Source organism: Lutjanus erythropterus, chromosome 13 (genome assembly GCF_056507025.1).
Source record: "Lutjanus erythropterus isolate fLutEry1 chromosome 13, fLutEry1.hap2, whole genome shotgun sequence".
NCBI lineage: Eukaryota > Metazoa > Chordata > Actinopteri > Lutjaniformes > Lutjanidae > Lutjanus > Lutjanus erythropterus.
This window is the reverse complement of record NC_139329.1, coordinates 12,543,291-12,555,510: the sequence shown is the minus strand read 5'-3', so window position 1 is coordinate 12,555,510 and position 12,220 is coordinate 12,543,291. Positions and strand designations below refer to the sequence as shown.

Here is a 12,220-nt window from a genome sequence, read left to right as displayed (position 1 = left end):
AGGTGAAACAGAATGTGAAGAATAATTGGATGACTGCTTTTGATGAAAAATATTCAATTTCTTTGTCCTTGTTTCTATAATTTTACTATAATAAGTGATGTTTTGTTGCATTTTTTCTTCCTCAAATCTTATCTTGGTTTTAAACTATACACTGCCTGAGTCACCAATGTACCACAGCATGAGAAAGGCCAGAGAGAGGAGAGCAGTCCCAAGTAGGTCCCCGAGGGCTGTCAGGTAGGGTATTGAATAGCTGTCAGGATCTTTACCCCTCCGCCATAAACAGTGGACCATACAGTCAGCGATACAAAGCAGGGAGAAGACCTAAGAGACACACAGAGCGGATAGTGTAAAGTAGTGATGAAGTATGCAGAGGAACAATGACCACATGTTCGACTCACCTGAATCAGGGAAGCAGACAAGAAGACAACAATCAAGAGAGGACTGGGCAGAGTGTGGCCACCTTTCATCAGGTGAATAGTGTGTAAGAAGACGAGCTGGCCAGGGATGACCAAAAGAAGAAGAATCTGTGCAGATCGATGGTTTGCACCTGCCATGACAAAGCTAAACATTAGATTGTGTGTGTGTGTGTGTGTGTGTGTGTGTGTGTGTGTGTGTGTGTGTGTGTGTGTGTGTGTGTGTGTGTATTTATGCATAAGATTTTGTTAATTTAGAATGAGCACCATAGGTTCTATACACTTGGAAGGGTGAGACAAGGTGTTTGTAATCAGCAGGCTCACTGCTAGGCGAGATTCTGTAAGGATATTATTTGTTAAATAGTAATGTAAATGACAAAGGGACTGTCTTCCCTTTCTTACATGTTTATGAACACTAGAACCCCCAGACTCCTTTAAAAATCAGTATTTTGTGAGCTGTCGAGTGAGATGAAACTTTCTAAACTTTGTCTGTCTACAACAAATTCTTAATTATTTAGGCTTCTTATAAATGTTATACATCAAGTCATTTCCTTCTTTATGGATAAATAATTGGGCCACATGCATGGATTGTTCCCTACAAACAGACATTCATCAATAATTTCATGTTTCATGTTTTTCTTAGTTAAAACCAAAATTTAAATGTCCCAGATCACTCATAATCCAATACATACGAAAGCCAACTCACGCAGTGTGCTGTAACATATAATTTATGATGAAGAAAATATAATTTACTTTATGGAAACACAGAATGTTATTAGAAAGTACATGCATGACCTTACAGCACTTGTTACACGCCAACAGAGAAACCCTCAATGACACTCCAGTCTGGTCCTCTATGTCTTTTAGAACAGTTTCTTTTTTTCACTTCTTTTTTTTTTTTTTTTTTTTTGCTGTCCTTCAACATCCATGCATGAAGCCAAATGTGTCCCTTTGTCCCAGTGAGCTGTGTTTTGTCTATTTGCATACAAGGCAGAAGGAGCACAACCACCATGACAAATTCTTAATCATCCGTGCCTCTGGCATTAAAAGATCAAATGCAATACATTAAGTTATTTCTTTCCCTGTAAAAAACATTTTGTTGCTGAGAACAGCAGGGAGATTCTGTTATTAATGCTTTTCCTCAGAATCTGTGATGTGAAAATCAGATTTAGACAGTCAGAAAAAGTAAAAGTGTGCATCATCCTTATCATCACACACCACAGAGCTCCCCTGCCGGGTTACTGACAGCACAGGTAAAATACGAGGATACAGCACTCATCATGGGCTGATATAGTAGTTTAGTGTGGATGAATAAATTGCCAAATGGGCAGACAGCCCTAGTATTTATTTGCATATAGAGGGGGAAGGTGAGATCCAACCACAAGTGGCCACTCAAGACACACCTAGAGATTCATTGTAACACCAGGTGTGAATTCATGTACTCAGAGCTAAACACTTGTCATCTGATCACCCATGTCACATGTTAATACCAGATCTGAACAGGCTCTTTCATATTTACCTGAACCAATGAAAGTGCGACAAGGGTTGTAGCAGCTTCTACGCTCTTCAGGAATCTCTCCAGGTGGGTAATTCAAATGCAAATTGGTAGAAATACGACTCGACTGTATGGAGACAAGGTTTCCCCCAATACCTGAAAAGGAAAGAAAGGATTCAGAGTCAAGAGTGAGGTCATATTTGTTTGTCATGTGTGATTTAGCCCTCTGTTTGACATGTGGCATAAACAAAGAAGGTAGCATATAAATTAAAAGAAAACTATTATAATTAAATACTGACAACCTTGGTTTGGATAAAACATATTATATGTGGCGTTGTGACCTCACCTCCAGTTGCCAGTCGCCATCAGTCGCCATCAGTTGGGTTAATTGCACCAATTGGATTTCCCAGAAATACAAGCTAAACATAACATGTCACTATGACTATAACTTCTAGGGTGAGAAAGTAAACACAGTCCAAACTACAAGAGTGCACCTGTTAAACTGCAGATCCCTGCAAGGCAACAGACGGTGAAACATCTACTGTAACGCCACCACAGCTACCAGACGCAACCAGCGGAGATTTTATACACGTTGTCCCTAGCTGAAACAAGATTTCAAACTGAAGCAGTTGTTGATCACTTGTGACCAGTTAAGAAGAGTCAGAAGTCAGCTGTCAATAGTTGTATAAAACAGTGCTGTCAAATAATAGAATTACTACCTCACAGTTGGATGACTCCACCAATTAGTCAAACTACAGATTACAACCATGTCTGTCCAGACTCATAGAAACATGCTGCCTTCACAGAGAGAGGGGACTGATAGAGAGCTGAATATTAAGATGTCACAGTGTACTAGACTTTTGACCTTTTGGATATAAAATGTCATCATCCCATTGCTCAGTAGAGACTTGACAATCACCCAGCTTTCATTGTGAAAACTGGGTGGAAACAATCAGAATATTTTGAAAAAAAAACTGCACAGCAGAACCAACCCCAAATTTTGGAATGGTGAAATGCATGTCGTCTATCTACCACTGAGGGGGGAGAACAAAACTGTAAAGGACTTAGGTCTGTTAGCAGCCTTTCTCTTCACTGTTCAAGGAATTATTTTGCATGTAAGAATCCCAGACAATAGGTGGCAAGATCTCCAATCGTCTTGTATTGTGAGACTTAAATCTTTTGTACCTTAGTACGCGAGCTGAGCAGATGTCATGCAGATGCAGAATGAATATGCATGTTTGCAATCAAAAACTGCAGTGTTTGCTGTGTTTTCAAGAGGATCTGTTAAAGGAACAAGCAACATTGGTTTCCCTTTGTCAACACTAACTTTTTGAAAGTGGTTTTAGTGTTTTAGGTTGGCAAGTATCTTGAAGTCGCGTGCTGGCATTTCTGTTAACAGGCAGTGAGGTCACGAAGTGTAAACAGCATTTTCATTAACAACTGAGATTGTGGCACAATTTCCTCATATATTTCCCCTTCTTGAACTGTTCAAATGTGTGGGGTTGTTATGATGTCAATAGGAATGTCAAGTGGGAGTTGAAAGGATGGCGCTTTGTCTGTCAATACATGCTAGAGAATGGACAAAATACTCACATGTAACTTCACAAAGCATGTGCCTTAGATGTATTTTCAAAAGGGGACAACTCACCATTTATGACTGGGGCATAAATTATGATTCCTGCCAGGTTCGGATCTGATACGGTCTTATCCAGAATAAGTCCTCCAAGACTAAATGAAAGACAACCAAGAACATGTTTTCAGAAGCTCTACTTATTCTGATGGTACTATAATACATAGACAGGCTCAACAAAACAGTCTGTGCAGGAGAACATTTTGAAAGAAGTATGACAGAAAGTCTAAATGAAAAGAGACACCTAGAGATCAAAGTCAGAATTTTTTTTACTTCCTGTTTTAGTTAAAATCTTTTATTAGAATGAATGCACCACAGTTTGGATAACTATTCAGCCCGTTTGCTTTGTTTGTGCTCTTGCTGTACTAGCTTTTGTTTGCTGAACATCTTACCTTCTCTATTATGTCTTAGCTTGATGGCATTTATTGCACTTTTAAAATATAGGGTTAACTGCATGAAATACACTTGATGAGAAATGTTTTTTATGCCTACTTTATTTTCTATAAGTGCTAGCATGCTCCCTGCCATCTCTGTGTGTTTGTTAAAACATCTTCCAGCGGCTCAGTATGACCTAATGTATTGGATCTTCTGTATCCAGGATATTAAACTATCAATTTACTTTGAACTACTGCCAAGTAGCTCAGCTGCACATGTGGGCGGCAGGAAGCCTGGACACAGTTATGCAAAGGGGAATGCTGACACAGCCGGACATTGGCCAAATACGGTCAGGTACCGAAATGCAGGTAGAAGCATGTGCATATGAGAGGTTTTTGTAAAAAACTTAAGGGAGACAGAAATTGCCAAATATGATGAGTGTGGAAAGTACCTGGAACACCAGAACATTATACACAGGTATGTTTGAATGTGAAGTGAAATGTTAAAAGAAGGAGGTATAAAAGCAGTATAAAAGAAGGTGTACTGAGTCTCTTTCTTCAGTCTCAAGTTTGTTGGTTTGCTGACTTGGAAAATCTAATAAACTCCATTGCAGCAGAATCTGTTCTTCAGTAAGATTTCGTTTGTCATCGTTCTTGACAGACTTGTTTCAGAGGTTTTTGGTAAGTGCTGTGGCATCACGCCCAGACTATTTTGGCCCATTTTCAAAGCTTTCTGTCACAACACACTATTGTTCAGAAGTTTGGAATTACTTTACACACCTTGATTCAGTACAGTCATATGTCTGAGACAACTGCTCTGTTTTTATGTGGTGTCTCATATTTTAGGTTATAGAAGGTCCATTTTATAAGTAGGTGTTTTTTTTTGATTGAAGGGTTTGCAGAACCCTGTGATTAGTAAATGGCATCTTGCAGGACATGTTGGAGGAGTTGAGGCATTGGCTGGAAAGATTTGAGCTACCCTTTTTGGTCTGAACTGACCATAAGAACCTGGTGCACATTCAGTCAGCTAAGCGTCTCAATGATTAACAAGCTCTGTTTTCTGGCTGTTTTAACAGGCTGTTACTTGGGCAATTAAGCCATGCAGCCAACTCAGCTCTGATCCACTCATCATTCCACCTGTCCCTTTCTCCACCAGTTCAGTGATTCCATTACCTTCTCCTCCTCAACGTCCCTGCCACAACGACCATCCCACCTACACAGTCGAACTCTGGGGGAGGAATATAGGGGAGCGGCTCCCTGCTCTTCAGGTTTGGGACAGTTTAAATCACTTTAATCTAACCTCCTCAAACCAAAATATTTAGAGCCCAATTGCACAATGTGGCACAATAATAATCCTGGATCGCTTATACTTTTCTGTCCTGGAAAAAAAATTCAAAACCAGTGGTATAAGTATTCTTCTTTTGGGATCAAACATATTTTTATTATCATCTATGAAATTTAAACAACCTGAATGTATGTGCAAGCTTTTGAAAAAGTCCGTTTCAAGACTAAGGTGAATACCTGCTGATGACCATTGCTGTAATGATTGGTTCCCAGCCTGTGCGGAGCAGTATGTGACTGGCTGGATGTTTGGAGGCGATAACCACCCAAAGAGGGATCAGGCACAAAAATAACAGATCCACCAGGTACAACACATAGGGATACAAATCTGTGAAGAGAAAAAATAATTATTTATTCTTTTATGTTTAACCAGGAAGCTACAGTATGTTAGGTTTATGATCTATATGGATGTGTCAGTATCCTGTTTTGGTGAAAAGTGAGAATTGCATGACTGCTGAGTCTTAGAACAACCAATGTACAGGTATTATTCTTCACTGTTCTGGTGTGCAAATTCAAATTAGCCTACCACACAGTCTTGTAGTCTTTATCTCTCCTTACCTATGAAGGAGTAGAACCACTGACTAAAGCAGGCCAGGAAGGCAAGCGTGATGAGATCCCCAAAGCTGGCTGCCATGGGTGTGGCCACATTGTCAGGGTTGATTCCCAACCGCTTGGAGCCAATGATCACTCCCACCATAATAACACCTAGAGAGGGTTAAGCAGAAGGTGACATGGGCTTCAATCCTGAGGGCATTCTGTTGGAAAGAACTTAAAACTTAAGTGTACTTCTTCAACCTAGAATGGCACATAACTTTTCATTTAAGAATAGTTGACCCTCAGTTTTGTTTATGCAGAAAATAAATCAGTTTAATTTGACTATGAACCCTGATGTTACTCTACAATATAATGGTATACACTGCAGACTGATGTCTCTGTTAACAGTGAAAAACAGCCAGATCTGTGTTACTTACACTTGTCTCCTTTTCATTGTGCTGCTGAATCAGTCAATAATGAATTAGTTCATAATAATGAGAAATTTTGCCAATATTATCTAATAACTATTTTGAGAAAGTTTCTCATTCTTTTAATATACTAAATCATTACATATTCTGCACCCTGCCTTGCCCCTAAAATTATGAAATTCCATGACTGAACCCCATGCGCAATTGATTTAAATGTCCTCATTGCACCTTACCATGGTCCCTCTGTTCATACTTAATAAGTTCTATCATTTAGAGCAGCTAACTTAATGAGAAACATTTCTGAGAAAGTAAATTCTTTCCACGTATTCAAAAGTCAGGCCAGAAAAAGTAAAAAAAATATATATTTTTAGGGGGCTTAAAAAACTTTAATTTATTAAAGAATTTATTGTTAGTATCCTTATGCAGAAACAGCAGTGAAGAATGATAGGATGTATGACATTGTCTCATAACAGAAACACGGGTCAGCACCTGTAAATGTATAATGCATGTGTATAGTGCATGCAATTAAAGTTAATTAGGATTCCTGGGGCCATGAGTGAAACAGAGAAGGAGAAATTAAGACATCAAAAAGGTCTCAACAGATGTAATGGTGATGTGTGTAGGTGTGTGATGAACCTGTCTGATCGTCTTACACTCAATGGAGAGTCAAGGACAGTGGTTCAAGGTGACAGCAGGTTGTGTTGTTACCTTGCAGCAGTGACGCCACAAAGGCAGTAGACACACTGGTTGAACACAGGAGCACGACATGATTAAAGGGCATCTTTCCTTCTGCCATCCAGCCCAACACAGTTGCCATCAAAGAGGCTAACAGGCCAAGCACTGTGGCTTGTAGCTGTAAAATGAGGGTGGTAGTAAGAAATATCTCAGTTCTGCGTTGATTGCAAAACAATTATGTTTTACAGGTTACAGAATTGGTTAATTGGACGATAAAATCCACGTAATTTGTCACAAAGTATCTTTTCTCAAATGAAAATAGTGTACCTGCTTGAGTGCCAGGTTCCCAGCGATCAACATCCACTTTTCTCTGGCAGGTTCCATTTTTCCTCCATTCACCTGATAACACCAAATATATATAAAAAGGTGGAAAATTATTTTTGCATGCATGGTTCAGAGTTTTGAGAATGTGGTCAGGGGTTCGATTCCTTTGTATGATTGTAGACATCTGGTTGAGGTTGTGTTGTGATTAAGAAAACCTTGAAAATCCTCTCTCTCTCTCTCTCTCTCTCTCTCTATACCCCCTTTCCTCTCATAACTTCAGCTGTCACTATCACAATAAAGACAAAAAGTGTTCTTAAGCGCAGCAACACCAACAAACTTGAGTCGATCCTGGGATCAGACTGAAGAATCTCCTCCTTCATTTAGCATTTCAATCCACATCCAAATATACCCATGTATGATTTTCTGGTACTTTAGGAATTTCCCAAATGTGTCATAGTTGGCAATATTTGCCACACTTAAGTTTGTGCCTCATCAGCAATTTTTTAAAAAAAAAAAAAAAAAAAGAAAGGAAAAAAAAACATTACTAAACGGATCTTGAGGTGAGTGTTCTGTCAGCTGATGTTTCCAAAATCATGAATGATGTAAATCTTTACAAACTGATCATGAATACACAGTTAATTTTGAGAAAAGGCTAAACAATTTTCTAAAACAACTGTAGTTTTCAGCAAGTGTAATTTAAATAAGAGTAAATAGTGCATTTGTTTGGACTATTTTCAGCCGCAGATTTATCCAAACTTTAAGCCCTAGGACTATTAACAGCAGAACAATATTAACTGAAAATAAACTACAGTGCCCATTCTCATTGGAGGGTGTAATACCCAGTGCAACAGTGTGACTCACTGATGTGTTTTTAATAGTTGTGAATGAAGCTATATCAGGCTTCGGCACGTTAATGAACAGTAATTCTGATCATATATGATTATTATATTCTGTCAAAGGAAAACACTATTTCAGATTATATGAATTGTTGCACTATTGTTGTACCATTGTTATTGCTGTTCATTTGTCCTGCAGGATATTGTGCTGCAAGTTGATGTGCTGCTACAGTCCTCACAGGTCTGTGAGGAGTTTCACACGAAGACAGAAAACTCATGATGTAAGAAGGCAAAAATATAATTCTGAGAAAGATGTTGTAGTTACCTTATCACCACATACCATCACATACAAACACCCCAATGACTCTACCATACTTGCACTTCTTAATGACAATAAGTCTGTTTAAGGCCATCAGGACTCCATCTCCATTTTCACACAATGGTGCATAAACAGATAACTGCAACTGAATGTAACTAAAACAAATGAACTGTTCATTAACACTTCCAGCACACAGCGTAGCCCACATTTTCACTCGCAACTGCATCTGCATTGATAGTGAAACTGTTGAGGTGGTGGCAGGGATGTAATTATAGACAGTGCAGGAATTGCGGTTGCACTAGGGCCCAGTGCAGTCAGGGTGGGGGGTAAGGGAGGCAAGTGATAGCTTCATTTATTTATGTATATATATATATATATATATATATATACATATATATATAAATATGTTCAACCACCCTCCGCCCCAGCTAACCGCAGCTCATTTAAGCCTTGCAGTAGTTTGTTGTAGGAGGCCACTTTTTGTGTGCAACATGGCAGGTGTCTGACTGGATTAAACTGTTGGCTTGTGTGCACGTCTGCATGTGTGTTGACATGCACACACTCACGGCAGTCGAAAGTCTAGAGGCCAGAGTCATTTCCAGGTTCCCCTTCATGCCTAACACTGCAGGGACCAGGATGAAGATCTCTGTGATTTCCTGGAACACGTCCCAGTTCTGCCATGAAAACACACAGTGCACAGTAGTCATAAACTTAATATAGAAGGTAAACTGCAGTCGACACCAGAAACACACAGTGAATTGTTTTTTTTCCAGTAAATTTTTTAGTAGATTAGTTTTGGTTTGTTTTACAATTCCCATGTTTCTTCGCTCCTTTGCTTCTGGGAGCGCACCTAAACTCTAAACCACTTCTTTGCCCTCCTGTTTTTCTTTTGTTTCCTCACCTGAACCACATCGAGCAGCATTCCCGCAGAGACTGTCCCAAGCCCGGCCAGTAGAAATGGCACCAGGATCTGAAGCACCATGGAGCAGATTGTCTCAGCAGGCACATCAGGGCCATCTACATCCTTCTCTCTCCTTGACGTACCGTAAAGTTTATTCGGGAGCAAATAGTCTGTTTCAGTGTATTCCTGTGGCTCATAGTGGATACTGGTGTTGACTGGTGAAATTTTCCCACTTCCAGGGCACTGAGATGAGGACGGATCGGATCTGTTCTGTTGGCTGGTCCCTCTGCCCACAGAGCCAGTTGGGGACAGTTCCTCATCTTGTGACTCTGGGACAAACATGGTGTAAAGTTTGGTTCCGGCAGGATGTTATTATCCCTGGCGCTCCAGCTCCTAAGATGCAGTGGCACCCACACTGGTCACAAACAGCCTAATAAGAAAATGACACACTTAAAATGTATTCCCAAGTTTGATAATGAGACATAATTGAGTGGTTATAAATGAACATAAACAATTTCCCCATCTGGATTCTGTTTTCTGTCTTCATGTGACAGCAAAGACAGCATCAACTTCACAATGGAGGAAATAAAATAAAAGAAAAGAATTGGTGGATGGACAGCAGTATAACTATACTAATATCTGTAAAAGTAAAGTCAAAAGCTCAGCAACCTCAGCACTTAGTTTTGAAGTCTTGTATCATGCAGATAAATACTGTGGTATTTATACTTCTTCCACTCCCATGAAAAATCAAGTGTGCATCTTAGGCATGTGGACAGCTTAGCTGTTTCAGAGTCATCTGATGCTACCCTGCATTATCATTCTTCATGCCTGATTCTCATCAGCAGCACTGAGGCTGCGTTGTCTAACAGAGACAATGCACTTCATTTGAAATTCCTCAGAGATGACTAGTAGCCTAATAAACAGCTGAGGTCACTGACTGTCAACAAATATACTTGTCCAACGGTCTATAAAAACGAATCCCTAAAGAAAGTCTCAATTATCTGTTTTATCCTGATGAAAAAGCTTTAAAAATATTAATTTTAACGTTCATACAAACTGTAGTTTCAACTACACTTTGACAGTTAAAAAACTTAAACTCTGGTGGAAATGTACACCATTTATTATCTAGTAGCTGTATGAAGGTAACTGAACTTGCTTGCAGTTGAGGTTGCCTTCATACAGCTCCTAGAGAATACCATGACCTGGATGACTGAGAATCTTCACAGATATAATTTTATTATTTTAAATACCTACAAAGCATTTAATCAGTTAACCTTGAAAATGGTCAGAAAAATTACAAACACCACACGGTTGTGACTCAAAAATTTGTTCAATCATTCTAGGCTACGTGTTTAGTGTTATCTATAAGTAATCCTAAAAGAAATAGATCAATAGATGCGTATCAAAAGGAAAGCATGGTATGTCAAACAAACACTGTATAAAGAGAGAACTTCTACATTTAGGCACTTCAAACCATGATTGAAAGATGAAATAAGACATCTAGAGCAACTTTTAATTCTCGTATCAAATTAATTTGCAATGTTTAGTTCCTCTTGGAGTGTCTAGGTCTCTCTAACGTCTCTGCTCACACAAATACAGATACAATCAATGTGTCATTTTCTGTATATATGTGTGGGCTATGTATATAATTTGACCATCTAAGCAGCATTTGTTCTACAGTTAGAAAAAAGTGCCTTACCCTCAATATGAAACCATAAGACAAGACAAGGCATACTCCACTGCTAACCGTGACTCTTCCTCATGGCTTCTGTCGTCCTCTGAATGGTGTGCTTAGTCTCCACTGTGACATAACCCTAGTCTGTCCCCTTAAACACACAACCAGAGCATTCAAATACAGTGACAGCCTATGTACGTTGGCTGTATAACACAGACAGACAGCAGGATACACACATATTTGACAGTTCAGTGTTAAGAGCAGTCCAATGCTGGCCTGTGACTGTATTATAGTCTTGTTGTTATTGTTGATGTAGCTTTACATGAAGTGTTTTTTTATGGGGGCACATATATAGGAATGAATTTAGAGGTAACTGCACTAAGTATGTAAGAGAGTGCCACACTTTTACAGTTTTTGAATTCAAGATGAAATCACAGCTAAAATCAGCCCAATCATGTATCCGTCATGCATAAACTCAAACACTTGATCTTTGATGTTAAATCTTGTCTGTTTTTGTTGTTGTTGTTTGTTGTTGCTGTGGTGTCTTAATGTTGTGAAATCTTGTCATTGTCGTTGCTGATGTTGTTCTCGTGAGTATGTATTGAATCACATGAATTGATTTAAGTTCAGACTCAAGTCCCAAATTTGAGAACTTGAAATGTGCTTGACAGTGTGGTGTCTCAAGTTCTACTATATATGATTTGTTTTGGTAAGGGGAAGAGACCTTTAATTCAACTCCCAATGGAATGTTAAGAGTGTCGTATCTTTTGGCTTTTGTGTGAGGCCCTCTATACGTATTGAGAAAGTGCAGTCTTCTCTATGTCATAACTTATGCGGGAGGCTCCCCTGAGGGATACCATATGTGTGAGGTTGTTTGTGGAACAAAGGACACCCAAATGTATATAAGTCACGTTACATGTCTTGTGGGCAGAGAGATTCATATTGGCCTCGAGTCCTCTCACAGGCAAACCATGGTGTCTGGTCGATGCTGAACTTTTCTGTAATAAACTTTTTATTATATAATCAAGTCGGTGTCAGCGGATGTTTTCTTCATCATCTTCACATCATCACTACTCAAGAAACAACAACAGCTTGATTAAAGACTTGACTTGACTTTGACTTGGTATTCACGATTTTAGATTTGACTTAGACTTCAGACAGATGATTTTAAAGGACTTTTTCATTAAATATTTTCTGTTTTCTAAACTGACCAGCAGAGACCAATGCTCAAGACAGCTATCATGGAGGGGTCTAGTCCAAAACTACAAACATTTA

At 39.1% G+C, this 12,220-nt stretch overlaps 1 protein-coding gene across 1 annotated transcript; it reads right to left on the bottom strand.

Annotated features, from left to right (window-relative positions):
* On the bottom strand, positions 1-11,101 carry slc41a2a (solute carrier family 41 member 2a). Its single transcript, XM_084733804.1, has 11 exons — positions 10,970-11,101; positions 9,271-9,700; positions 8,936-9,043; positions 7,218-7,289; positions 6,924-7,068; positions 5,812-5,958; positions 5,434-5,581; positions 3,557-3,636; positions 1,933-2,064; positions 399-547; positions 1-321 (listed from the first exon to the last, which is right to left on the bottom strand). Exons 2-11 carry the CDS (start codon positions 9,610-9,612, stop codon positions 145-147), a joined length of 1,500 nt encoding a protein of 499 aa, XP_084589930.1. The 5' UTR covers positions 9,613-9,700; positions 10,970-11,101; the 3' UTR covers positions 1-144.
* Positions 11,102-12,220: the final 1,119 nt, after the last annotated feature.